Consider the following 26,693-nt stretch of genomic DNA (forward strand, 5'->3'; position numbering starts at 1 on the left):
GGAAACTCGCCTACTGATGTGCCTCACGTCTCGAATAACTTGGAATACCGATGTATGCGCGAGAGAGGTCGTAACCAAGAGTCCCGACGAGTCGTAAAACCACGGCCCCGACGTATGCGAATATTACTTGTCATTTTTTTTGCCGCGAGAAGGAGAATATTCCAGCGATGAGTCGACAAAGCGTTCGCTTTTTTTTTTTTTTGTCTAACGGCGATGAATAATTTAACCGACTGATGGAGAGAGTACCATTTTATTCGAGCGCTCTTCCGAGGAGAAGGGGGAGGGTAATAGCTCCGCGCGAGAGTCAACGATCGCACGTATATCGATATACGCGACGCGGCGCGACGCGCACGCAAAAAGGGGTACGCGCGTCGGGCGTCCGCCAGGTGCGTAATCATTTCTAATGAAACGCTGTCATTTAACAGTGCGATTGTAGGAGCATAGAGAGAAACATGTTTTCACTTGTGCGAAAAACGGCGACCGTTAATGCAGCGGTAAAGACGCTTCTCCCGTTACGGCGCGAGCGTGGAATACATAGGGAACACCTTGCTCGCTTCGACGACGATGCAACTCTGATGTCTAGTATTTTCCGTGATCGCGGACTAATACATTGTCGTAACGTATATCGCATCTCTTAATTTTGAGAAACCTATTGCCTAGTATGACACGCCTGATGTGTCTCACGAATTGTCGACGGTGTTTTCCATCACTATACATCTGTACAGTGTGTGGTGATTTCATCTCTCGAGTTTGAGAATGCTATGTGTTAACTTCTTTTTATATAACTATACAGTTTAAGAAAAATTATTGTAAGCAAAAGGATAAGTGATTATATAGTTATATTGATCGTAAAATTTTTTTTATGCTTGCGGTACATGATTTTGCTTTCAGAAATTTCTGTCACGTTATAATGTGTTGAAAAGGCCGAAATTAAAATAAAGTAAATGAATTTTGAAAATCTTTTTTATTTTAATGTTTGACATTATGTTTATTTCATTATTTATTCAATACTTTACGAAATATATGAATTAATTGAAAAAAAAAAAAAGATTAATATCGCTTACTTGAATATAAAGCTAATATTAAACATAATAAACGTGTTTATTCGCATAATGCACAAAGAGAGAAGTTGTGTAATATAACACAAGCGAGAGTAAAAAGTACTGAAAGGTAGAGTATCTAGATTGAATTTAATAGAGCAGATGTATCGAGGTGCTTAAAGTTTCATTATGCTATAAATGAATCTCGATAAAGTACATAGAATACAAAACCCAGAACATATACATGCATCTCTCCTATTACGGTAATAATTTCTCGCAACGAGATTGCAAACGCGTGCGGTTAATGGATTTATAAATCTTGCGTCCATTTTCATTCAACGTTTTATTGCGCTATTTTTTATTATAAATTTTAAAAAGGAATAAACGCGTTATGCATAAAAGAGAGGACGTGGTAACCATTTATCCCGGAAATATATTATGTCTTTTTATTTTTTTCATTTATCACTTTTTTTATCTCTTATTGTAGTTGTAATTCTACTTTAGAAGTGAACAAAGTTTCTCTCATCGGAAATAAACTTTCCCATAGCGTGCCGGGGGCATGTATATTGCACACTATCAATCAATGCAGTATTATATTACAAGAAAATAAATATCATCAATAACAGTATCATATTATTAAGATAATAAATACGGCGAGATAATAAATTTAATTATCGCCGCGCCCCGGCTCGATTTATGAGATACGTTACACGTTACTGCGTGAGAACCAGTCAAGCAGGGCATGCAAAACAACATCATTGCCGTTAATACTTTTGTAATTTTGCTAAATATTGCCATATATGTATATATATAAATTTATTTCCGACGAGAAACTTTGTTTAATTCTAAAGTAGAATTACAAAATAAAGGATAAAAATAAAAAGTAAAAAAATAAAAAAAAGATAATAATATATATGCATATATATATACGCGAAGGAGAAGGATATAATAGTCGCAATATATCTGTGTTCGAAGTAGAAAGAAAAAAGCTGTACACATATGTGTGTGTGGGTTATTGATTAATTCGTGATGGACATGCCGAGATGCGCACTCTTGTCGTGCGACTCGCGCCGCGATTACCTCGGCATCGTCGGCGAAGCGAGGGAGCGAGATCGTCAGTTTCCGATTGAGCGTGAGAGGTATTTACGGTTAAATCGTATGGATTATCTTGGGTCTAATGGACGGGCGGAGCGAAAACACACGGATACTTAAGTTTTCATTACGGCCCCATCCTTCGCGCGGTAGACCTTTCTAAGCGCGTCGCGTGCAAAAAAGAGGGACTCGATCCGCGAGTACGGTAATGAACTTGATTTATGGCTAATGATTTCCGACGTGGACATATTAGGAGAGGGGAACGGATGTTTCAATTGAATTGAACTTCGTTATCTCGTCGAGTTATTCCGTACAATAGTACACTTGTTTATTGACAATTTTACTTTGTATTCTCATGTATATTTCTTTTAATCGATATATTACAAACGAATCGCAGAGAGCAAGAGAGACAAACTTCGAGAACGTTTATTAAGTTATATGATGATTGAAAATACATTTATGTAAATTTATGCGCATTATTATCTGCAACGATCGTGACTTACGCTACGTAACGTTCTCGGTCGAACGTTTTCGCCAGATATAGCAATCTTGGCATACGTTTCGACCCGATGACCCCTCTGTGCACCGAAGAACAATTTTCTTGCGCCACGAGGAGAGTAGGATTAACAACCGATATTCTTACCGTTTTTACGTACGTAACTTCGAAGCCGCGAGCGCTACGAGTCGTACGTGCGTGTCGGACAATGAGTCGGGAAGCGGAGGAATGGCGGAGAATAAAGAATGAGAGAGAGAGAGAGAGAGAGAGAGAGAGAGAGAGAGAGAGAGAGAGAGAGAGAGAGAGAAACAGACAGAAGGAAGGAAGGAAGGAAGGGAGTAGTTCAAAAGACAAACGTATAATAGTTCCTCGAATGCGCAGGTGGTTGGCCTGAGGAGCGTCAGTAGCAACAGCGACATTTGGCCGCTGGAGAGGCCGGAGGGCATGCCGGCCATCCAGTCCTTGGAGGTGATGTGCGGAAAAGACCATATGGACGTCCACCTCTCGTTCTCGCAGCCCTTCGAGGGTATCGTTTCGTCCAAGGGTCAGCACGCGGATCCACGATGCATCTACGTTCCACCGTCTACCGGTCAGACATTCTTCTCCTTCCGGATAGCTTATGCGAGGTAAGTTTTCGATTCCGTAGATAGTGTGCGATTAGTCAAGGAATATAATATAATAGCTCTATCTCTGAGAAAATCTCATTTCAAACTTTCACGTGCATTTATTTATACGCAACGCTACGAATAATAAGACGTGAGATTGTTTCGCTCTCTTGCGTGTCTTATTATATTTCGTTGAGCCACGCTTGTACATTTATTATTAGCCATTGCAGAGAATCTCTATTTCTTTATGTTTCTTCTTATTTTACTCTCCAGATGCGGTACAAAACCGGATATGCATGGACAGTTTTACGAGAATACCGTGGTGGTCCAGTACGATAAGGACCTACTCGAAGTTTGGGACGAGGCTAAACGATTGCGGTGCGAATGGTTCAACGATTACGAGAAGACCGCGTCGAAACCGCCGATGGTTATCGCGGACCTCGACGTCATACAGCTGGACTTTAGAGGTACGGATATTTACGACTATACTGCCATCAGATGATACTTCTTAATGGAGATGAATCATCGGCATACATTTCACGAGCTCTAAGAACGGCGAACGATCGCGCGACATCCACGTACACGAGAAACATCTTACGATTGCCATCTGCTGTTGTAAACAATATTAAACAACGGAGAGAATCGCGTTCTCTCTCCAATGTTCTCTCTCGAGTCTTTCTAATATCGCGGTTAAGTCCATTTCATAATGTTACGCGATACGCAGCCATCCTGTATTAAAGCAGCATGTACGGATACTCTGCCTGAGAGAGATAGACTACGGTGCATTTAATACACGAGTGAATGAGATCACGAGACATACATTGCAACTCGTGCACCCGTTCGCGGTTGACCGCAGGTGAAAACCGCAGAGTCACACATATCGGTTAATTTCAGTTTATCTTACGTATATAAATCGTAGCCGCTATAAAGCGAGTACCTCACGCGCTGTAATACATGATATTTATGTGCAAGGTGCTAATATACACGCGCGCGCGCGATTTGCGTCTGGTATTAAATAATAATAAAATTTTTCGTAACTAAAATATTGACTCTACTATTATTGCACTACAGAAATATTGCAATTGGTTAATTATTAATTAAAATATTTGTCATATTAAATTCATTATTATTTTATTCGTTAATTTTAACAAGAGATTCAGTAATTTAAAAAATTTTTTATTTTAATACCCATCGTATTAATTTAGCCATTTTGAATTTATTTTCATGTTGGTCTTCAATTACTTGATTTACAATGTTGATTTGAATAGATTCGATATTTAATCACAAATCTTATTAATTTTCATCTTTATAATAAATTCCTTTTTTAAAAATTCAAAGTTTTAACAATGTTGTCTCTATTTTATTTCGAAAATAAAATTTCTTCGATACATATGTATGATAAGGTATATATATTAAAAATTATCTTTTCTATACAATTTTAATTTTAAACTCGACGTTATGATTGTGTGATTTCCGATATTGTCTGTTAATATTGAAAAATATAAATTTTCAATACTGGCAGGAAAATATCGAAATGCAACCTATGATCTCATCGAGCCGAAATAATATTTAACAGCAAAAAATTACAGGAATGATTATTTTAGATCCTCTCTCAGAAAAGTTATTTTTTTATTTAAGAGCTGTAATTATATCAAATTAACTTTAATGCACATTTAAATAACGTTTATAACCTGCGCTAATCTTAAATTTCCATCACAATTAACATATCTTTTCTCATAATCTCGTTTGCAGGTGATAACGTGGACTGCTGGATGGAAATTCAGCATGGAAAGGGCCCGTGGGCACCGCCTGTATCCGGAATTGTGCCTCTTGGCTCCACTCTCACTCTGGTCATCGCCATAAACGATTATCGAGGTAACGAGCTCTACAACAGATAGAGCTTCTATAGCTTGCTCAGGTTTCGCGTGGACGAACGCTAACGTAATTCTCTGTTATTAACCGGGCGCAGGTGAGTTCGACATGCGGGTCAAGTCGTGCGTGGCTTCGGATGGCGGCGGTCATACGATACAGCTCAGCGACGAGTTCGGTTGCGTGCTGAGACCCAAGATGATCAGCCGGTTCTTGAAGGCGCGCGGCTCGGACGACCGCGCGACCGTCATCACTTATGCCTTCTTCCATGCGTTTAAGTTCCCGGACGCGTTAAGCGTTCACATCAAATGCAAAGTATGTGTAAATGTGTGTGCGAGAATGCGAGATTGTTAACATTTTTTTTTTTTTTTTTTTTCATAAAAAGAGATATTGCTTCTAATAAATTGGAAAATATTTTTACGTTAAGGTGGAGATATGTCGACACGGTTGCCTGGATCACTGTCAACTAAGCGGCTCCGTAGTTCATTACATTCAGGAGAGGAAAGATCAGGTACGACCGCAGTATATAGACAGCACGGTGGCCTCTATTGCCTCGAACGATGATACCAGCGCGGACAAGGATAGCGAGGACAGCGCGGGCGGGGAGCACAGTGACAGCTCTCTGTACGACGATGTCGTACAGAATGGCGACGAGGTGGCGTCGATCGGTGAACACTTTCTGGACGTTGAAAAGTCTATTCCCAAAGCTCAGGCGCAGACGAGCAATCGGTTACCGCCAATCGTGACTGCCGAAACGCAGCACAATAGTGACGAGGTTCCCCTAGATGAGATCGATTTGTCGAAGCCGCTTATGGTAAATGTTAACAAGACCATTCTCTCTTAAAAAAAAAAAAAAAAAAAAAAAAAACCGCTTGCAAAACACAACTCACCGCTTCTTTTTTAGGACCCACTGCCACCAGTGACCAGATACGACCAGAGCGAGCAAGAGCAATTCCCGCACGGGCCGCGGAATCTCGAGGAGGATGGCGACGCGATGCCGGCGACGCCGCTCACCGCGACCGCTCGCCGGAAACGCTCGGTGACGGTGACGGATCGGAAGGCGCGCAGCGCCGACGTCGGCGTCAGCGGTATCTACGAGGTCATCTCCGAGGCGGATCTCGCCTTTAGTCCGGATGCGCACGCCGAGGCGGTGACGGTCTTCCAGGGCAGGATACGCGAAGAGGTCGTCTACGGGATTTGCTTGCCAATGCCGGGTTTCAGCGCGCTCTTCATCGTCGTCGCGCTCTCAGCGGTCATTTCCGCTCTCGTTGCCGGCGCGATGCTGCATCGGTTGCAGGCGCAGCGAGAGGTCACCGCTGGCAACAGGGAGAACAATCAGACCGACGTACACACCAGTAATAACAACGGCTGGCTGTCGTACGGTCTGCTACGCGTACGTTGCACGGCGCGATCCGCTGTTCCGCATAGTCCTGAAGAATTGAAGCAGACGAACGTGGTAGCTTCGCAGGTCGCTGCGGATCAGTCGGTCGAGCGAGGCTGACGATCAACTTTAAAGGTGCGCTTAAGGAGAGACAATGTGCAATAATACGCTGTACAAAGTATCGTAAATGCGTAAGAAACTGCGTGCTCGATCATACTCTATCGAGAGAACAATCGGGCGCAACGTGCAGAGGCGGGGAGGAAGAAAACTGTCGGCATTAATTGTTCGATTGTCTTCCTGCGAATCGCGCGACGACACCGAGCTCTCGCGAATCGCAGTCGACGAGAACCTTCCCCCCCCCCCCCCCGTTTCTGTTAAAATACGTATGTAGCCTGATTTAGCGAATCTATTAGATTTAGCGTTAGCTTTCATAACATGAATATCATCCTGATTTTCTTTGTTTCTTGATCATCAGAATGTTCAATAATTAATTAAATACTAATAAGTATTGTTATTTTGTCAGAACATTTAATTAATTTCGCGTTATATTTATCTTCATACAAGTTTCTTTTTATAATTATATAATTCTATTAATCTAATTATTTCAGCAAAATATCGTCAAAGGACGAAAAATACTCTGTTCTCTGAAAAATACATATATATATTACAGATTATAATATATATATTAGGAAATTACATATAAAGACAAACTAAGTATAAATAAAAATCTTTAAAAAATGCATTAAATCAATGGAAAATTATAAGAGCGATTTGTCATCAATACAGATGGATTACGTTTTCACGGAGATTTTTTCGGTGCCTTCATAAGTAATAAAAAATCGTAGGTATATCGTGTATGTGTGTGAGTGGAGAAAATAACCTAAGAAAATTGAAAGTAATCATAATTATTGGAAGTAATCATAATTATTGTATTAGTAATACATTTTTATTAGAGTTAAATTTTTTGTCATACCAGTAATGGAAACGATACGCAGCTATGATTGCTCCGCCGCGTTAAATTGTCTTCCGAAGATGCGAATGCATTCGGGATTTTGTTGTTGACGAATACAATGGGTCACGAAGCATCGCTTACGGTCTAAAAAGTTTTTGTTTAGACACTATTAACACACTAGTACTATAACATATATATACAATATATATATATATATATATATATATATATATATACAATATATATATATATATATATATATATATATCGTTTATGAGCCGGAGGCTCTTGAGTCGTCCGGTGCTACGACATTCTATTTACCTAGAGATAGAAATCGCGTTAACGATTTGCTCTAAGGAGGCTAAAAGTAATATTTATATCGGATGTGGCAAATGTGTATAAAATATGCGTTAACAATTTTTGGGAAGTCTGTGTGGAAGTGGAAGAAAATAAATAATTAATATTTAATTTCCCAAACACATCCTTTATCTTCTAAAGCTTCTACGACTTTGCGGACTTTTGTGCAAGACCTGACGGGAGGCTTTACGATTTGCTATTTTTATTCTTTTTAAATCACATGTATAGATAGACTGTCGGAAATCGTAGCACATTATATAAACTGTCATCACGAACATATGATTCGTTACGACCGAGTTCTTTATACCTGAGTATACGTAAGTGAATGTACTGCTAATGTTCATACCGAAATGTTTTATACAATAACTTTTTTAAAGGTATTTACGGTATGAATGTTCTTTTTTATACGGTCTGTTTTTGTTATTACGCGAGAACAGGCCGATCTAAGCAGATTTTAATAACGGACGAATGATTTAAAGTTACATTTATTTTACTCGTCCAAATTAACTTGCGAGCTGCCAAGTATATAATATTTAAGCCTAGATTCTAAGTTATTCATGCATGTATACATGTGTAAAAATTTCCATACGCTTAGATTGAGCAAATTTAATTTAAGCATGATTAGTACTAGGGAAATAGGTTTCAACGCTGGCATTGCCTGACAGCGAATAGCAAACCGGGCAAAAGTAAAAGGCGACAATATGATTATTTAGTTAAAAAAGATTATGTTTTTATTTAATATATATAAATAAATAATAATGGCAATAAATAAATATTTACAAAACTTTGAATATACACGGTTGAATTCCAATTATCATTTATTTCGTATACAAAAATACATCAACTATCTTTGTTGGTTAATGAAATAATAAAATATATGTATATGAGATTAAAAAAAAAAAGAAAATAAGGTGACCGGCGGAAATACACAACACTTGACACCTCACATATTAATTTAATATATGTAGGTCTACCTTATACTAAACACAGATCACGCTGCAATATAAACTAATGACTGCACAATTGCGTATATAACTTATCGAATTAATAACTTTCTTCACTTAATCGTTTTCGCATTTTTAACGCGAGTTTACTTTAGTACTGCATTGATATTATAGTAAACAGTGTTTCACTGATCGTAATAATAATATACAGTGCGAAAATAAGTGAAAATTGAATGTCACGATAATTTTATTAATCATATTTTCTTGAAAGCGTTATTTGATATTCATACGACATAACAAAACAAAACACTTTATCTTAAACTGGAATTGCATAATTTATTATATTTATCGATTTATGTAAAATTAATGCAACATTTTGGCACAACTTGTCATTTTAAGACGAGCAACTTAGAACGAGCTATTAGAGTAACACTTAAATATTAAGTACTTTTATATAATTGAAAATTTCTCATTGATGCGTCGTATTGCATACGAACGCATTGTTTATTATTAATTATTTAATTTATTGATTGCAAAGGAATGATATATATGTAATACTTTTTATATCTTATAATTTTATTTTATTTGTTTGTCTCATATATATGAGAATTTAATAAATTCTGCCTGTAAAAATATTTTTAAGAAAAAATTTAGATAGGTAATAAATATAAATAATTATAAGATATATTATTAACATTACTTAAATGCTGCGTTGCTTGTGTAGGCTTATTTTGCGAAATTTCAGCCTTACTTACTGTCACCCAGTCACATTGTTGAGCAACGATTTGTTAAATGATAGAGTCCCAAATACCGAGAAACGAAAGAAGAAACTAAATACAAATACATACATAGGTAATAAACGCAGAAATAGATTTGATTATCTTTGACTAAATTTTCGGCGTATATCGCCTATGTTTGCCTGTATAGGCCTGAGCTTAAGTTTCATTATGACGAAGCACGACTCCACGTGGAGGCCACGATATCGAATGACACGAGTATACCGTATAGCGTTATAGTAAAACAATATCGTTAATAGTATCCCGTCCCGAAATAAAAATTTCACGTAGAATCGTGCTTGCGACACTCGATAGCCTCTACGAAACCTGAAGATTCGTGATTTCGAAGACCAGTTCATGCAAAGCTTTCCTCGCCAGAAGATGCTCCGTGAGCCGTTTTATTAAAAAATTCCGCATCCGCGTGTACATATATAAAAATATAAATACTGTCAGTTAATGGCCAAAAGTATTTTAAAAAAAAAAAAAAAAAAGAAAAGCACGAACGTGATTCTTCTACCCGTTTACCGCTAATTTATTAGCTCGGCGTGACGTGGTGGCCGAGACCAATTTCCTTTTTCCTCCGTGCGACCGCATTCGTTCTACGGACGTACTGACCTCCAACGACGGTTTCAACGATATCGCGTAAGAGAACTGCGTAAACCGGTTCTTCCGAGAAGAGGGCCGTGCAATTTGACGGCCTCTCTTCCGGCGCGGATATCGGGATCGCGATGGAATGACTCAGGGTGGACGTGCGGCAATTTCGTGAGTATATCTCTATGAGTAGAAGCACGTTCTCGAACATTTCTTCGTCACGCTGCCGTTCTGTCCGGCGACGTTGGATTTCTTAGCCCTCGCCGAAAAGGGCCTGAGACGCATGAACAGGTAGGCCGAGAGCACGCACGAAGAAAGTAGAATAGCGAGTAGTACGATGAGAGTAATCGCGAATCCGGGAGTAGTCATGCAAATCATGGCTGAGCTAGTTGCGTTGTCGTGAACGCGTTGCGGGAATATCATCGTCGGCCCGCCGTTCAACAGCTGTTCGCCGCTGTTGTTGCCCTCGTCGATGGAGAAGGTCAGGTCGCCGGTCGAGACCACCCGAATGATTCGATTTACACCGACAGCCTTTTGTGGATTATGCGAAATCTCGCGGGACTTCCTCCTCCTCTCGTCCCGAGGCTGCCCAGCTGCCGCCTGTAAATAGGCCTCCAACGGCAGCGGGATCGGAGGCGGTAAACCGTATCCTACATCGGGGTGTCCGTTTATCGCCGCCGCGTGATGATGGTGATGGTTCTCCAGAAGACCTTGATTGTCCAGGAAGGGCGACGATTCCGAGCACTGTTCCGGACACTGGTACCGGCAGATCTGTATGGTGCATTGGAAGTGAACCTCCATGGAGTCCGGGAATTTAAACGCCTGGAAATGGGCGTACGACAGCACCGACGCCGAGGCGCCAAAGTTTTTGATCTTGGTGAATCGAGACATCAATTTAGGTCGCGTTATACAACCGCGCTGATCCACCAGCTGTATCGGCGCGCGTTTACCGTCGTGCGCCATGCAGTTCCTCACGAGCATGTCAAACTTGGAATCGTCGTCCTTGATCGCAAGCACCATCGTCATCGTCTGACCGATCTTGACGAGTCCCGAGACCTCGGAGGCCCACGGTCCCTTTCCTACCTGTATCTGCATCCAACATCCTACATTGTCACCGGCAAAGTCTGCGCGTACCACGTCCAGCATGTCGACGGGGAACGGACGGAAAGTGACCGACTTCTCGTACAGATCGTGCCAGGTGCAGCGCAGCTTGCGCGCCTGATCCCAGACTTCCTGCACCTGGGGATCATACTGCACTACTATGATGTTCTCGAAGTACGTTCCGGAACCAGACTCGGCGCCGTAGCCGTATAGTCCGTTTTCCGTGTTACCAGCCGTGCCGCACGCGTGTATGCTGATCTCAAAATTGACAGATGTGCGACCCAGTCCCGCCGGCAGGTGAACGCAATTTACATTGCTATAATGGCCCTTGCTGAAGACAATGCCGTAAAACGGCTTGTCGAAGCCCAGGTAAACCTTCATCAGATTCTTCTCGCATTTCACGTCTAGCGATACTATTTTCGGCATATCGGGCGTCGCCACCGGCCAGGGTTCGACGCCGACCGCGGTGCTGATACCGCCGCCGCCGGTCGTGTAGAGCTTGTCCATCGCTTCCGGTTGCGCTTTAGAAGGCGGCAACGGCGGCGGCGGACCGTGATAAGCAACATTGTGATGTGGACGTTGCAGACTTAGCGCACCTCGACCCGGTGGTAGCAGAGGGTGACCTCGAAGAGCTCCTGGCTTGTAGTGATTTCCTCCCGCATCCTTCTCCGCTATTGAATCTAGTGCCAATTGATCGGAATTGCTTAACTCGTTGTCCTGACGATTCAGCGCCGAATTCTCGCTCCGATTATCCTCCCCCGGAATTGCCTCTACGACCTCTACTTCTTCGGCTCGAGCCAGCTGCAAAAAGAGTACGAGGAATCATACATTGTGCGAATAGATTCGATCTTTGCCTCCAAAAAGATCCTTTCAAAAAAAGTCTCGTAAATTTAACAAACGATCGAAAGAGCGGATTAATTAAAATACGATCGTGCTACCGCGAATATAAGAATTTATTAGATTCCTTTGAAACCAGTCATGTATTTATAATACCGCCTTTTTCCTTCTATCTCCTCGCTTCCTTTCGTATCATTAATTATTTATATCACATTCGACGTATGTTTACGATCGATTCAATGAGGCTACATTAGCATACCCGGCATTCTATTCACCAATCTTATTTTTAGTATTAATCACGCGCGCGTCAATGTATATTTACGAATGTTGCTTTAGATACACGCTAATTTTTATACACGCGTATATATATATATATGTATCGAAAAGAATCAGAAGAAGAAAAAAAAAACGACCATACAACGGTATCCGCTTCTCACGCGCTCAATGGGAGGCCTAAGTGTGTCAAGCTCGACGGAATCGCGACGCGCGCTCGCCGAGAAATGCGACGCGGGCTCGATTATCGGATCGGACAAATGGAGCGATCGTCGAAAGAGTTATTTCCGGTGGCGGGACAGCCGAAGGTGATGCGGCGCGAGAGGACGAGAAGGAGAAAAAGCGACAAAGTTGTCCGTCGCTAGTTTGAACGAATGCGATCGGCGACGATGGGGAAGGGGAGTAAGAGAGGTCGGGGGAGGAGGAGAAGAGGGCCGAGAGCCCGCGACGGAATAGGAGCAACGAGTCGGTTGCGTATAGAACTTGTACGTTTTATAGTGGCCGATTGCGTCACGCGTGTGACCTTAGGGCATAACGGACCACCCGTGTCTTTAGCCGCGGGTCAATCGGCCAGTTCCGCGCGGAGCGTATACGTTCGGCGCAGTTCTCCTTCTCATCCCCCTGATTCTTGCCCCCCCCCCCCCCGCCTCGCCTTCCTTTGCTCTACCCCGTCCACTTATCCCATCTCATGGATTTTCAATGCACGCGTCCTATAATTCGCGACAGACCGAAGGCCTACTGAGTCACTTGCGGCGAATCTCGACAGCGATGCCGAAGAAAAGCGTACAGCTGATGGTGGTCCATGAATGGTGGAATCACGCCACCACGTTATGTTACGTCAAATGCATTCCGATAATAATCTTTGGTCTTGGTGAACATTATTCGTGTTTGATTCCGACGACATTCTTTTCTATTTTATAGATCGAAAACATAAGCAAATATAAATAATTATATTACGCAAACATTTTTTTTTATACAGTTATCAAGGAGACACAATTTTTTTCTAAGGTATGTCCGCAATAACTTTTCAAGGTCCGTCTCGAAACAGATAGCTAGATTTCGATAAAACCGTTATCCCGCATAATTCACGAAGAGATATCGACGACCCAACAGACGGGGAACACAGAAGACTGAAAGCGCGGACGCGGTAACGACGCGCGCGCGTTTCATTCATATCCCGTTCTATCTCAGCATCGTTCTCTTATAAGGCTAACGATAATCGTCGACCGAGAGTTGAGACTGGGAAATAAAGAAGACGCGCGCGCGCGAGCCGATGAGCGCACATGTGCATCGAAAATTGTGTCGGGCCACAGGAATGCAGGAATGAAAAGGGTACACCGACCGCGTGCGCGCGTGCAAAGAAACCGGTCGTTCCGCGCGCGGGATTTTTATGCACCACCTTGTAAGAGAGCGGACCCGATGAAACGTTACTCGGGTCTCCTCGCGGTAGACAGCAGCATCAGCTTCGCGCACCATTTTGAGACATCGGGACAACCGAGTCGAACCGGGCGAGTTCTGCCCTTAGCTCTGGGTCAGAGCACTGGGTAACGGCATTGCCCGGCCACGTGCTCTTGTGTACCCGTCGCGATATATCTGGGTTATAATGTAATAATTACCTACGCGCAAAGAGAGAGAAAGAGAGAGAGAGAGAGAGAGAGAGAGCGAGCCTATTCCCCCATGCCGCGTCCCCAGGTGGTCTCGCTCGAGATGAAACAGAGCCAATGGCAATATGTATGGCGACGTATGTGTCTGCGTGAATCTCGTTCGCCGTCTTTCTTTCATCTCCCCGGAATGCGTTCGATCGACGACGATGTTACGCACAATCGATCGAACGTCTTTACGATGATGGATCGAATTCGAGACCGGTGTCTTAACTCTCTCCACTTTAACGTGCATTTTCTTGGAAAAAGCTTTCGTAAGGAAAGTAAAAAATGTATTTTTGCTTACCCCCTTCAATAGGAGACAGGCTAGGATGTAAATGCGTAACTGCATACCGCGTTGGCGTCCACGGTGGACACTATACTCGTATCACTGAAAAGAGAAAATATCATACATTGTTGAATGAGTATTGAATATTTTAATATACATTATATAGTATACAATGAATATAATATAACTCAATAAAAGAATTTTTTTTTTAATCCAGAAAATAGATTAATCATTTTTTATGCACTTTTCTAATACTATACAAACTTTGCATATTTCAAAGTTAATAAAATTTTAATGTTAATAAAATTTTAGCGTATTAATATAATCTGCAGCATATGTGATATATTGAAAAAGTTTTATTTCATTCAAAGTTAAATGTATTTATATAAAACTCTTTTCAAAAGATATTTGTGAAGATTACTAGAAATGTGAGGGTAAAAAGAAATCTGATGACAAAATTAAATTTAAAATGCAACACGTCAATATAATGAATATTAAAATTAAGAAATTTATTTTGCAAAAATTCATGTAGAAATTTTTTAGATTATTAAATATGTGTTGTGAGAGAAATTTGTTAAAATTTGATATAAAATTGAATATAATATAACAGTTGTAAAGCAGCTAAATTAATTGTAATTTTTTTTGCAGTACAATGGATTGAATATATTTGATCACAAAAATTGTATTACTATTCATTTGTACAATAAATTATATATGAAGAATTCTAACAAAAAAGTTTTTAATAACAGTTCTTAATAAATAAAAGTTTTAATTAATTTTAATTCTTAATGAAATCTAAACTGAATAAAACTTTTCTAGCATCTATCGCAATTATAGCATGGTTACATTAAAATTTGTCCAAGTTTATCGTAGCTATATTGTAAATTATGTTAGAACGGCCAATATTGGGTCTAAGAAAAAATTACGAATGAAATGATTGTTCTTTTTCCTTTTGTTGAATTGTATAATTTAACTGTAATTAATGTTGTGCATTAAATAGAAGTTCGCGTTCCGAATAGATTGATGAAAAAGAAGCGTTGCATGATTTCTGAAATGGATATCCGTACAAAAACTAACAATTAGTTTAAAACTAATATGTAATAACCGCAGAATAATTTACCTGTATAATTCCAATTGTATTTCAAATGTTCCTTTAAGCCGAGAGATCGTCTCTCACAGCGAATCGCACTAAACGATCTTGAGCGATCTCCTTCTCGTCGGTGTAACCTTCGATTGCTCGATGCAATCTGTAATTAGAATTTTTTAACTAACGTAAAGAGATCCATAATTAAGAAGGCCTTTGGAAAATATCGATTTTGTTATATCATTTGCTTGCTAATATCTTGAAATACAAGATATTTTTTGCAGTCAGCAAACTAATTAAATAAGCAGGATATTTAAATGAAAAATATTTCGATAATTGAATTGATACACAAAGTTAAAGTACATTGGCCACTGGATTCTACTGTCCAAAGCTTGTGATCGGAGCGAGCTTTACAATCGCAAAAAAAGACGCCACGGTTACTGTTAACCGCTGCTCACATTTCCGCTACCCGGGGGCGATACGTCTGCGGGACAGCCTGTTGTCGCGTTTCGCTCGTATTTGATCGCCAATTATCAGGCGACGTGTTCGCTTCGCGCAACCACTAGGCCATCTGTCCCAAATTCCTGCCGAATGTCCTGGTTTTTGCCTCCGTTATCTTGTCGGAACCGCAGTCCCTGTCTATCGCCGCGAGTCAATTTCGCAAGATTCGCAGAAACACGCGTAGAAACCTCATTCAGTGCGCTGCTGTTTTCACGCGAGCTGCTAAATAAATTATCCAACACCAGATACTTAATAGCTTGCACCTTTCAGCTCGAAACGACATGAAATAACGGGCTACCGGAATATAATTTTGTCACACGTATCTTCAACAACGGCAGTGAAAAGATAGGCGACTAGAGTATGTCATCTGACCTGTCGTACATACCGCTACTCTGCATACACATACGGCAAATCAGATTCTTGATGCAACTTTCTTTTCTTTAACCAAAGTACCTACCTAATCACAGAAGAGGAGGAAGTGTGTAAACGAAAAAAAAGAAACGTGCATTAATACACATAATGACGCTCGTTGAGGCTTTTATTGCAGAAAGTAAATTAGAGAGAAGGCAATCGGTCGTAAACGGTGGGTGAGTAAATTTATGTCGTGAGCGTAGATACTAATTTGTCTAATTGTCGCTCTCGGATTTTAATGCCCGAGGAACACACTGCGAGAATACCTCCGTTCCTAGACATTCCTCTTTGCAGCATAACATATGTATAATACATATGCATGCGCGCATATGCGTGTGACACGGACTCTCAAATTATTTATCTTTTCTAATTTTCGGCGTAATTTTCGTCTAATTCTCGATCATTGAAGTTTCAAATTAAAAATCTATCTGTGAGGAAGAGAATCAAAATTGTTGGTATGTAACTGGAGAACGACGGGACTGCTTTCGCGCACGCACGAAAGAGAAAAGCCAGAGAGACGATACGTGGGATACCTGTGCGCGTTAATGTGTGCATTCCCGATGTCCGAGTGGCATGTTTGACGCTCTATGAATGTAGGCAAGTAGGCTCCTGCGCGCGGTTGATCAACATGGAACCGAAGTCAGAAGGACCAACCGGTTAATCGGGCGCGGTTGCCGCGACGGCTGTTCGTCCAATTCGCGAATATATACCCTACTGCTTTTGTACATTCACGATAGATTGTAGCACATTTAAAACTTGACCTACAAACGACACACTTGGCTCATTCATGTCCGATCGTTTCCGCGTCGTCTTGATATTTTTATGCGCACAGCTTAATTGTAATTTTTAATTTTTATTTAATTCTTATCTTTATTTATATGTTTATAATCTTTTATAATGCGCTGACAAATAAGTTGTTATTCTTGCATAAATAGCTGTTACATTTCCATATTTTTCTCTATAAAAGAAAATCTTATTCCTGAATATGCATAAAGAAATAAATTTTTAAAAGCCTGAGAGAAAAGTTTTGACTTTCAGAAATCAAACTATTTTTTTTATAAATTTGATTTCGAAGAAATTGTATGTTTTTTCATTATTTTTACTTGATCAATTTTTGTATAAGAACTCATCATGTTTTTGAAGCTACAATTGTTAAAATGAGGGATTCAAGAAAATTGTTTTGACATTTTCTACAATTTTATAGTTATTTTTTTTCAAAATTATTTTCTATCAAATTGTTTAAAACAATTTATAGTTAATTTTTATAGAGAAATAATTATTAATTATTAAAAGAAATCGATTAAACATGAATAAGACTCGAATTAAAGTACTGCAAAACATTCTGTATTACAGTTGCTTTGATCAATCTAATCTAATTGATTTTTTCAAAGAGTCTTTGAAAAACCGTTTCTCTGTTAAAAAAGAAGAGCTTATAGAGATATTCATATCACTGTAGCCAATCGCAAAATTTCTCCTTTAATCAGACATATTTAGCATAATAATCAATTAACAAAGTATCAACAATGTTGCAAATTTCAATCGTTATAACATATTCGCGAGCATTCTCGCAAAATTGTATATTAGCTGTTATTCTGCTTTTACAATTTGTGTCACGATAAACCGCGACACCTGTCCTTCCTCTTACAAGTTGTCCGTGTACTCGAATAAAAATCACCATGGTCTCGACTGTTTACACGTCTCTCGTTCCGCGTTAACCATGTATCAGGTATGCCGAAGATGTGGCGTGGTGCCAAATACATATAACGGTTCCGTCAGTGTGGTGATTCCGAAGTCGGGCGTTCGCATAATGAGCGCCTAATAGCGACCCATATAGAAAGAATGTAGCCTCTCCGTGTGTTTCCTCCGTCCCCACCTTCCTCTCGTTATCTCCTCTCCCACATAACGGACGTCGCGTTATAAACAACATGTGTATTGCTAATAATATTCGGAAGTTAATACGGAAGTACACATGTCCATAAATTTACATTAGATATCCGTTTCTTGCTTTAATAGACTTAGAAGCACTTGCCATCGTCTAATATACTTGTTCCACTTTTCCTCTTTTTTTTCAAGATTTTATCTCAGCCGGTTAATTTGCTTGAATCTCGGCAACGCTATGCACAGTTTCTCGGGAGTAAGGACCACACATTCGCAACGTAACTTAATCATCCGTTGAAGATAGCCGGTAATCTCGTCGATAAATTGAAATTGAACGAATCGTGCGCGGTATCCAAGTCGCAATTATTACGCGTCTATCAAGTACCGATTGATAAGCAGATGAGCGCGTGCCGTCTGCATTGCTCGTCTTGCTAGTCCGCGATGCGGTAATTGCACGGTAATCGAGCGTAACGAATAGAGTCGATCGCTTCTACATTTGCAATACAAAGAGGCCGCTATCTATTTAGAATTGATTTTTAATGGAGATACTAATTTATATATAGAATTTTAACTCATAAATATATCTACACGCAATTTATGAATTTGATATTTTAAATAAATCTCAGAGCTTTCAAACAACTACACTTACAAATTGTGTGTATGCATGCGAAACGTATTCGCATTTTTAAAATAAAAATATTCATTAGAAAGATGTATGTATTTCATTGCTTTCTTATAAAATTGTGCACAAAATCGTAGAAAGATTCACGATCTACTTTCTTAAATATATGTTCGACCTCGTTGGCTCACGCTTAGGAAGGCGCTTTTTGATTAACGATGCAACGATTGTTTCTTCGCTCATTGTTTTTGTTTTTTTTTTAATGACAATACATTATATAAATTAAATTATAATTAAAATATTTATTTATATTTACACAATTATTACGATGAGTAAAAATCACAATAATAATTTCAGAAGTGTTTCAGACGATACAGTAAAACAAGTCCGCGCTGGACGTACGTATGGTTGGATAGAACGGAAACGTTCATCACGTGGCCGGCTATATTTTCTGCGGCTCGACGTATAATTTCTCTCACGAGCTCACACTCCGACCATGCTTTATTAACACATTAGCGGAACGCGAACGGTGACGTGCGATTTACTTCTAATAACTTAATCGGTGACATAACGTTAATTGAATTACTACGTCCAACACATACGACATTAACCACCGGACTCAAGACAAGAAGCACGTTTAATAGCCGCGAATTACTTATAACGATGCATGCTCGCTACGTAGAGTATTCCGGGATTAAATTACTGCTATATCGCGTGCATTACAGTCAGCTGTCCACGCGTAGCGAAACGAACACGTGCTCGGAATGACGCGTGGCTAATACTTTAGCCACTGGTTCTTTTCGTCGCGAAGGACGAGTCTCTCTCTCTCTCTCTCTCTCTCTCTCTCTCTCTCTCTCTCTCTCTCTCTCTTTCTTTTTCTCTCTCTCTCTCTCTCTCCCTATTAATATATCGGATATTAATTTATCGATAATAATTATTTCTCTTACTTGTCTTGAGCAGTTCAATAATGAATTGTAATTAATTTTACATATACAGCAAGGTGGAATTGGAACAGTTTCCAAGTTGACGCAATGATACCTTATTTTCTCGAGTCGATACCCAAGTGAATCCGGACGCGAGTGGTTGTCAAGTATGCTCGCTCTTCCTTCGAGAGGGTGTCAGATGAACGAAACGTTACCACACCGATTGATCAGGATCGAACGTTAAAAGTCCTCGGTGCACAATCCCGGCCGATTCCGCGATTTGCGGACGCTGCTGTTGGCGAGGCGCCGAATTTCGCATTCGCTCGGGTGAGATTTATAAGAGCCCTCGGAAGCTTCGTGCGTGCGACTGATCACCTCTCTTCGTGGTGATACGACGCGATACTCCGCGATGCCCGCGACAGCTAGAGAAAGAGACGCGAGCGGGGCGGCGTGTGCAGCCGGTCGCCGGTCTCGGAGGTGCACGCGGGAACCCGAAGAGCCTCGGAATAGGGTACACCTGTCCGATATACGGAGTATACTACAAACGTAGCGGCCCGCCCCCTGACCCAGACAGCCGGTACAGTTATATAGGTCCCTCGTGTGGCGGAGTGAAGGATATCTCTCTCCACACGCTACATTCGCTGTGAGTCTGCGACTCGATGAACGACGCCTCGTTTTCGTCTTGTATTCGTGTTTGTGAGAAGAGATAGAGAGAGAGAGAGAGAGAGAGAGAGAGAGAGAGAGAGAGAGAGAGAGAGAGAGAGAGAAAGACACAGAGAGAGGGAAGAATCTCTGTGTGCACTTACATCTCACCGGGATGTCAATGATACCCTATTGTACACCGCCGAGAGCAGAAACAATGTGGGATGTTCGATTTAGTGATAGATTGACGACGAAGATCGAGTCCGATGTATCTCTCGATGAGACTCAGAGGATTTCGATTAGAAATCTTGGCAACCTTTGACAACACACCCGCATGTCTCTTTAATTCTTTACTATATGTATGCTAGAAAAGCGCTCGTAAAGGAGATTAGATTAATACGGAATACCGTCGCGCTCTTTCTGCAATAGTCCGCATTTGCACATCTTGTGTTGAATTATGTGCGAATGATAAAATATTAATATGTTGCCGCTATACTTAAATTGATGATACTAAATATGCGATATATTACACGTCACGTACACACGTATACATGAATCAATATTTAAAATCTATACACTTGCCACAGCTCATCTTTGCCCTCTACTTGTCATTTATCACAGTGACTTTCGCATTCTCATAAGAACGGACTACTCGTTAAATAATCAATAACGTTTAAAGTTTTGCATTTCACTCGCTATTTAAACATGTCAGATACAGTATATTTATTAATTAACGATCTGTGAGATAGCTATATATAATGTCCCTAATCTGCCGCATTACTATTTAACGATGGATGCTGGATATTAAAATAAGAAAAATATATGTTTGAGAAAATATGCTATTTTCAGTAGTTTATATTGGATTTAATAGTTTTATTGCACAGGTAAATGATTATTTTTAATATAATATATAGACATAACATTACATAATATAGACTATTATATAGTGTATAATATAAATAATATATTAAAGAAAATATAGTATGTAAATATAATAGTATATACATCTTTTTATTTTAATGTTATTTAATTAAAAAGCAAAAGAAATTTTATTTTTTTTAAAGGTTGCAAATAAAGTTTTTTAAGTAATAATTTATTTATTATCAAATAATTTATTAAGACATCTTTCTCGATGTTAATGAATTTATTTAATTAGAAAAAAGAGACAGATTTTGTCGATTATTAAATTATATTTAATTGAAAATAAACGAAAAAATCTATTGACAGAATTAATTAAAATACGTCTTTAGTGTCTTTAATTACTGATTATATCAGAAGTTAGCGATCTCTGACGTTGCAGAAAGCAGCAATGTACAACAAATGCTGATAATTTATCGATCAACGGTTACATCAGAAATACATTTACCAATTAAATGTATAATAATTTTTATTTCAAAAATATTTGTTACATATGTATATACTACAGGTGTATACATTTGAATGTATATACATCAAATTATTGGTAAAATGTTACTTAAAGATATATGACTGTCGATAAATTATCATGTCTATCGAGTAAGCTAAAAGATAACGTGAATCAACCGATTGCCCATAATATAATGCGTAAGAGTCTCAGAGAGTTTTAGACATTTGAAAACATAAAAATAAAAAAAAGAAACATATAATATATTATATTAATTACTAAGAACAACAATATATATAAATATTGCATTATATATACCAATATGTGTAAAATAATATTAAAAAATATTATGGGCCATAATAACTTTTAACAACATCGTTTTCCTTTAACAAAGTTTATGGAAATGTATCAATTTTCAAAATTTTGTAATATAGCTGATAGAATGCATTTTCTTGATCTTTTATATAAATAATTTTTCGCGTAAAAACACACACTTTGATAATTCTTACATCTATTATAATTGAATTTCTAATATTTTTAATAATAAAATAATTGTAAAAAATTTTTAGTTAAAACAAAATAATTTTTTTTATGGCAGCAAAGTTTTTTCTTCAAAAGACTAACAAAGATTCTTTTTTTTATTCTGTTACTTTATTTAATGTTATATATTACAAATGTTTAATAACAATAAAAGTACATGATAATTTTTATTTTATTAATATAATCTCTGCAACATGGATGACACAAAAAATTAGATATCTCGAAAGAAAATAATGCATTTCTGGAAATTTTGTCAAAAAAAAATACTTATTTTTTCTTAAACAAGAAATACAATTGTATCTGTTTGTATATATATATCTAGGGACATTACGTATATATATATTTTATTTACTACATATATAGGTACAATTTAATAAAAAAAGTTCTTCCTCGCTAAACTATTATTGGAGACATTAAAATTTCTTAAAGTATTTTATAGCTTTGTACAGCAATTCTTGATAAGCCTTTTATATATCACGCTATAGTAGCTTAATATGACATTTATGTAAGTGTTCAACCTTATATTCGACATTTATAATTCGTTTGTGGACGAAATATCCGCTGCTATCAAAGATCAAGCATAAATAAAAAATTCGTGTCTGCTACAATAGGATTATACTCTCAGTAATCTTAGTATTGCTTGACTGGAAACGTCTTTCGAATCGGAAACTTGTAGCAAAAAGCATTCTGATAAAACATGAAAACTGTAAAAATATTATTTGTTGTTTTTGGTGTATCGCTTCTACTAGTAAGTAATTTAAATTTATTAATAATCTGTTAACAAACAAAATTATATTTGTTTTTCTATAAAATTTCTTACATTTTCCAAAAGTATTGTTAGAAACGTTTTAGGTAATATTAAAAACTGCATTTTTTAAATACAAATTCAAAGTTGGTATATATATTTCCATGTATTTATACATGTATTATAGTTTAATTACAGTATACTAATAAAGATTGTCTTGATAAATAATTCCGATATTTAAATCTTAAAAAGTATTGAACATAATATAAACAAAGTTTCTTAAGTTAATTAGGGCATATTTATAAAATTTATTCAATTTTATATGTTCGAGCACGAGCGGATATCAAACGAGAATGTCGGCAGCAAACGAATGTTTCTTGGGGTAATTAGATTGCTCGCATATAATTGAAAAGACTGAATTTGCTTTTCTTAATTGGATTATTTGATTCAGCATCCTTAAAACGATTAAAGGCCGGTAACGTTGAGGAAAATGATATAAAATTAAAATGTTATTTGAGATGCTTTATGATAAAGAGTGGTATTCTTAATGAAAATAACAATGTAGATATCGAAAAAGCTCTGCGTCATCTTCCGCGTAGCATGCAAGAATCGTCGAGAAAAATTCTTAATCGATGTAAATCGATTCGTAAGTCGTTTTTTTTATTACCTTACTGTACAGCTAAATTAATTTTTTCATAATTAATATAAGTTATAGAAGGTACGCGTATATACGCAAATTGTACGTTTTCTCTCCAAAAAAATTGTACAATGGAATACACAATAAGTTGGAAAAAGTGAAATTGATTGTTAGCAAAACCTAATTAGAAAATTAATTTTTAGCAGGGGAAAATGCTTGCGATAAAGCTTTTCAAATAGCCAAATGTTATGTTAAAGCACAACCAGATGTAAGTATTGTAAAATATAGAAGTTATATATAACTAAAATAAATTAAACTTACAATGAAACTTATAATTAAAATAATTATTATATATAATTATTATTAAAATTCATATAACCTGTGCGTTTTATTTGCAGATTTTAAAAAATGTATCATTTGTTTAAAGATAATAATAGCTTTGCGTTTAAACATATAAGACTCTGCATCAAGAGAACATAAATAGAAGTAGTAATACGAAGTAACTCTATTCATATACTATATATTATTTAAAATATATGAAATATGATTTTCCTGTAGCTTACAAATATATTGTATAACTATTTAAAAAAAAAAAAAAATATATATATATATATATATAAATGACTTATATATTTATGTATTTATATACGTATATATTGCTTTTGAAGAATTAAGAAAATTGTAATACACTCTTATTGAATTTCTACAACACATGGGAAGGCTGTCATTGCAAAAAATGCGTATTTTAACAACTCAGAGTCGTTCAAGGGCTCAGTAGGAAATAATTTTATGTGATTTTAAAACATAAATTTTATATCAAATGTACTTTGAAGCATGTCAAAAAATTTTAACACACTTATTTTGCATAATTGCCTTAAACTATAATTCCGATTAAATGTCATATGTTCATATTCACATATAAGTATACTTTTATGCATCGATAAAGAGACAATTCTCTTTCTAAATTAAAAATTTTTTTAATTGTAGTTTATTAAATAATATAGAACTTAAAAAATATATATATATATTTTATATATAAAAAATATATATATATTATAGTTTGTAAAATGCGTTTCATATGTGTGTTTGAAATATCTTGAAAAAAGATGCCGATAGAAATAGATGAATGACCATGGTAACGCATAATATTTATTTATAATTTACGTTAAATTTTTTTGTACTCAATATTACACACTTTGCCGAAATTTCAAAATTTCTTCGGGATAAAAGATTGATCGATTAAAGCGTACGCTTCTCATAACGTCAAAAAGATCATCATGTGTGATCATTGCGCGTAAGTAATACTCTTTTATTATATGGAAAGATTTTAACCTCTCACATCGTGTTTTGATGTTTAAAGAACGAATTTATTTATACATGGTACTATATTGTAAAATTATCTTATGAATAATGTCATACCATTATAAACATTTTGTTTTTTTGACATAATATTATATGTATATAGAATGTTAATGTGATCCCTTTTATAGCAAAGTTACTAGTCAAAAAGGATACACTGGTCAAGTGACCTGTCGATGCGACCAGTAAGTTCTCATATATATTTATGAATTTATAAATACGTTGGTATAAAATTATTTTCTAAAGCTATACTCTATGTTTTTTGTTTGTTTGAACGATTAATGCATTCTTTTAAATATTTATGCTTTGTTTAGCATATGCTAATAAAATAATTTTTTTAAAAATAAATTTAAAAATAAATTAATATTAGTTTATTCAAATGTATGCTATATGCATAGCATGTACATACATGTGCATACATGTATATGATACATTATGCTTGTAGGGCCGAGAAAAAGAATGATGTGGTTAAGGAGAAAGATTACGGCGGATGTTGCAGCAAAAAGTAAAGAGATATAATAAAAATTTTTAAATAAAAGAAAAGACATACGTTTTTAAACACCTATATGGTCGCCTGATTACGCGATAACGATTTCACGGGCGTTTCACTTGCGATGCGCAAGTCCCTCTCAGGGACCTTGATAATTCAATGATTGTGACTCGACTGTGCAGAGAAAAAAAAACATATGGAGGATGTTGCGGTGCCAAATGTTGCGCCGGTACAAAGGAGGAACGTGGCGGATGTTGTAGCAGTGCCAGCACGGATCATAAGAGCTGTTGTCCAACAGGAAAGTAATCTACCGACGGTCCCACTCGAGTCTTACAAGGTTAAAATATAGGCGGCCATATGGGCTATCTTGAATTAATTCGCAAATTTGCTCATTGAATTTATTGTTACGACTCTGGCTTAAGTGTGCTGGTCAGACACATCCGTTTGACACATTCTTATATTGTAGTTTACACATTATTTAATAGCATCATTCCTTTTTTCTTTTACTAGAGCGAGAGAGGCAGCCGGTGGTTGTTGCATGTCCGGTTGTTGCAAATACAAAGATGAAACGAGAAAGACAGATTCAACAGTCGCTGATTGTACCAAACAGATGAAGGAAACCGTAGGAAGATGTTGTACCGAAAATCATAAATAGCTTTGAAAAATATTTATAATATGCATTTTAATTTAAAAATAACAACTTTCCGCCATTTCTGTTCTACGTATATATCTCATAAATCGATGTCATTTGGATAATAAAAGTACTAAAATTTCTACGTATAATAGTAATGTGATTTCAAAGTAAGCATTGCAAATTTTGCAAAGCGTGCCAACAATTCCGTTTTTCGTTTATTCTACGCAAAATATTGCATGTGGCGTTGCTCCGACATATTACGTTTCACTTAATAAAATGTTCATCATGTAAAGGCGTAATATATGATAGGGTTGCCATTTTGTTTTTAAACGTGTCTCGTTAACATATAAGAATAAAAACCGGAGACGAGAATCCAAATATAATAAGATTATAAATATATATATATAATCAGGAAGTAATTAAAAATCGAGTAGGTCGGCGTCTACTTTATGACGTTATCTCGAAAGAAAATCCACGTCATATCCGTATATATCCGCGACGGTGACGCAAAGAAGCAGGGTGCCTCAAGCAAAGTTGATAAGGGTAAAAATGCATGTATGTGTGTATGTGTGTAGATGGATGTGTCTGTGTATGTATGTATGTATGTGTGTGTATGTGTGCGCG

General features: G+C 37.5%; 2 protein-coding genes across 6 annotated transcripts in view; one reads left to right on the forward strand and one right to left on the reverse strand.

The window, feature by feature from the left end:
• Positions 1-7,644, forward strand: part of M (zona pellucida domain-containing protein miniature) — a 258,694-nt gene extending 251,050 nt beyond the window's left edge. For all 4 annotated transcript variants that reach the window (XM_072903294.1, XM_072903297.1, XM_072903293.1 and 1 more), the window contains 6 exons: positions 3,010-3,254; positions 3,507-3,700; positions 4,986-5,108; positions 5,203-5,417; positions 5,530-5,916; positions 6,007-7,644. In XM_072903294.1, the coding sequence (XP_072759395.1) occupies positions 3,010-3,254; positions 3,507-3,700; positions 4,986-5,108; positions 5,203-5,417; positions 5,530-5,916; positions 6,007-6,603 (1,761 nt within the window). In that variant the 3' untranslated portion in view covers positions 6,604-7,644. The remainder of the gene's footprint in view (positions 1-3,009; positions 3,255-3,506; positions 3,701-4,985; positions 5,109-5,202; positions 5,418-5,529; positions 5,917-6,006) is intronic.
• An 89-nt stretch (positions 7,645-7,733) lies between these two features.
• The window catches only part of Dy (transmembrane protein dusky), a 59,451-nt gene continuing 40,491 nt past the window's right edge, over positions 7,734-26,693 (reverse strand). Inside the window, exons 1-4 of one of the 2 annotated variants that reach the window (XM_072903407.1) lie at positions 19,775-20,155; positions 15,364-15,490; positions 14,262-14,345; positions 7,734-12,005 (exon numbers count right to left, since the gene is read on the reverse strand). In XM_072903407.1, coding sequence (XP_072759508.1) covers positions 10,287-12,005; positions 14,262-14,306 — 1,764 coding nt within the window. In that variant the 5' untranslated portion in view covers positions 14,307-14,345; positions 15,364-15,490; positions 19,775-20,155 and the 3' untranslated portion in view covers positions 7,734-10,286. Of the gene's footprint in view, positions 12,006-14,261; positions 14,346-15,363; positions 15,491-19,774; positions 20,156-26,693 lie in introns of those variants that run through there. The other variant, XM_072903408.1, reaches the window with a different exon arrangement.

Source organism: Anoplolepis gracilipes, chromosome 12 (genome assembly GCF_047496725.1).
Source record: "Anoplolepis gracilipes chromosome 12, ASM4749672v1, whole genome shotgun sequence".
In the NCBI taxonomy this organism is placed as follows: Eukaryota; Metazoa; Arthropoda; class Insecta; order Hymenoptera; family Formicidae; genus Anoplolepis; species Anoplolepis gracilipes.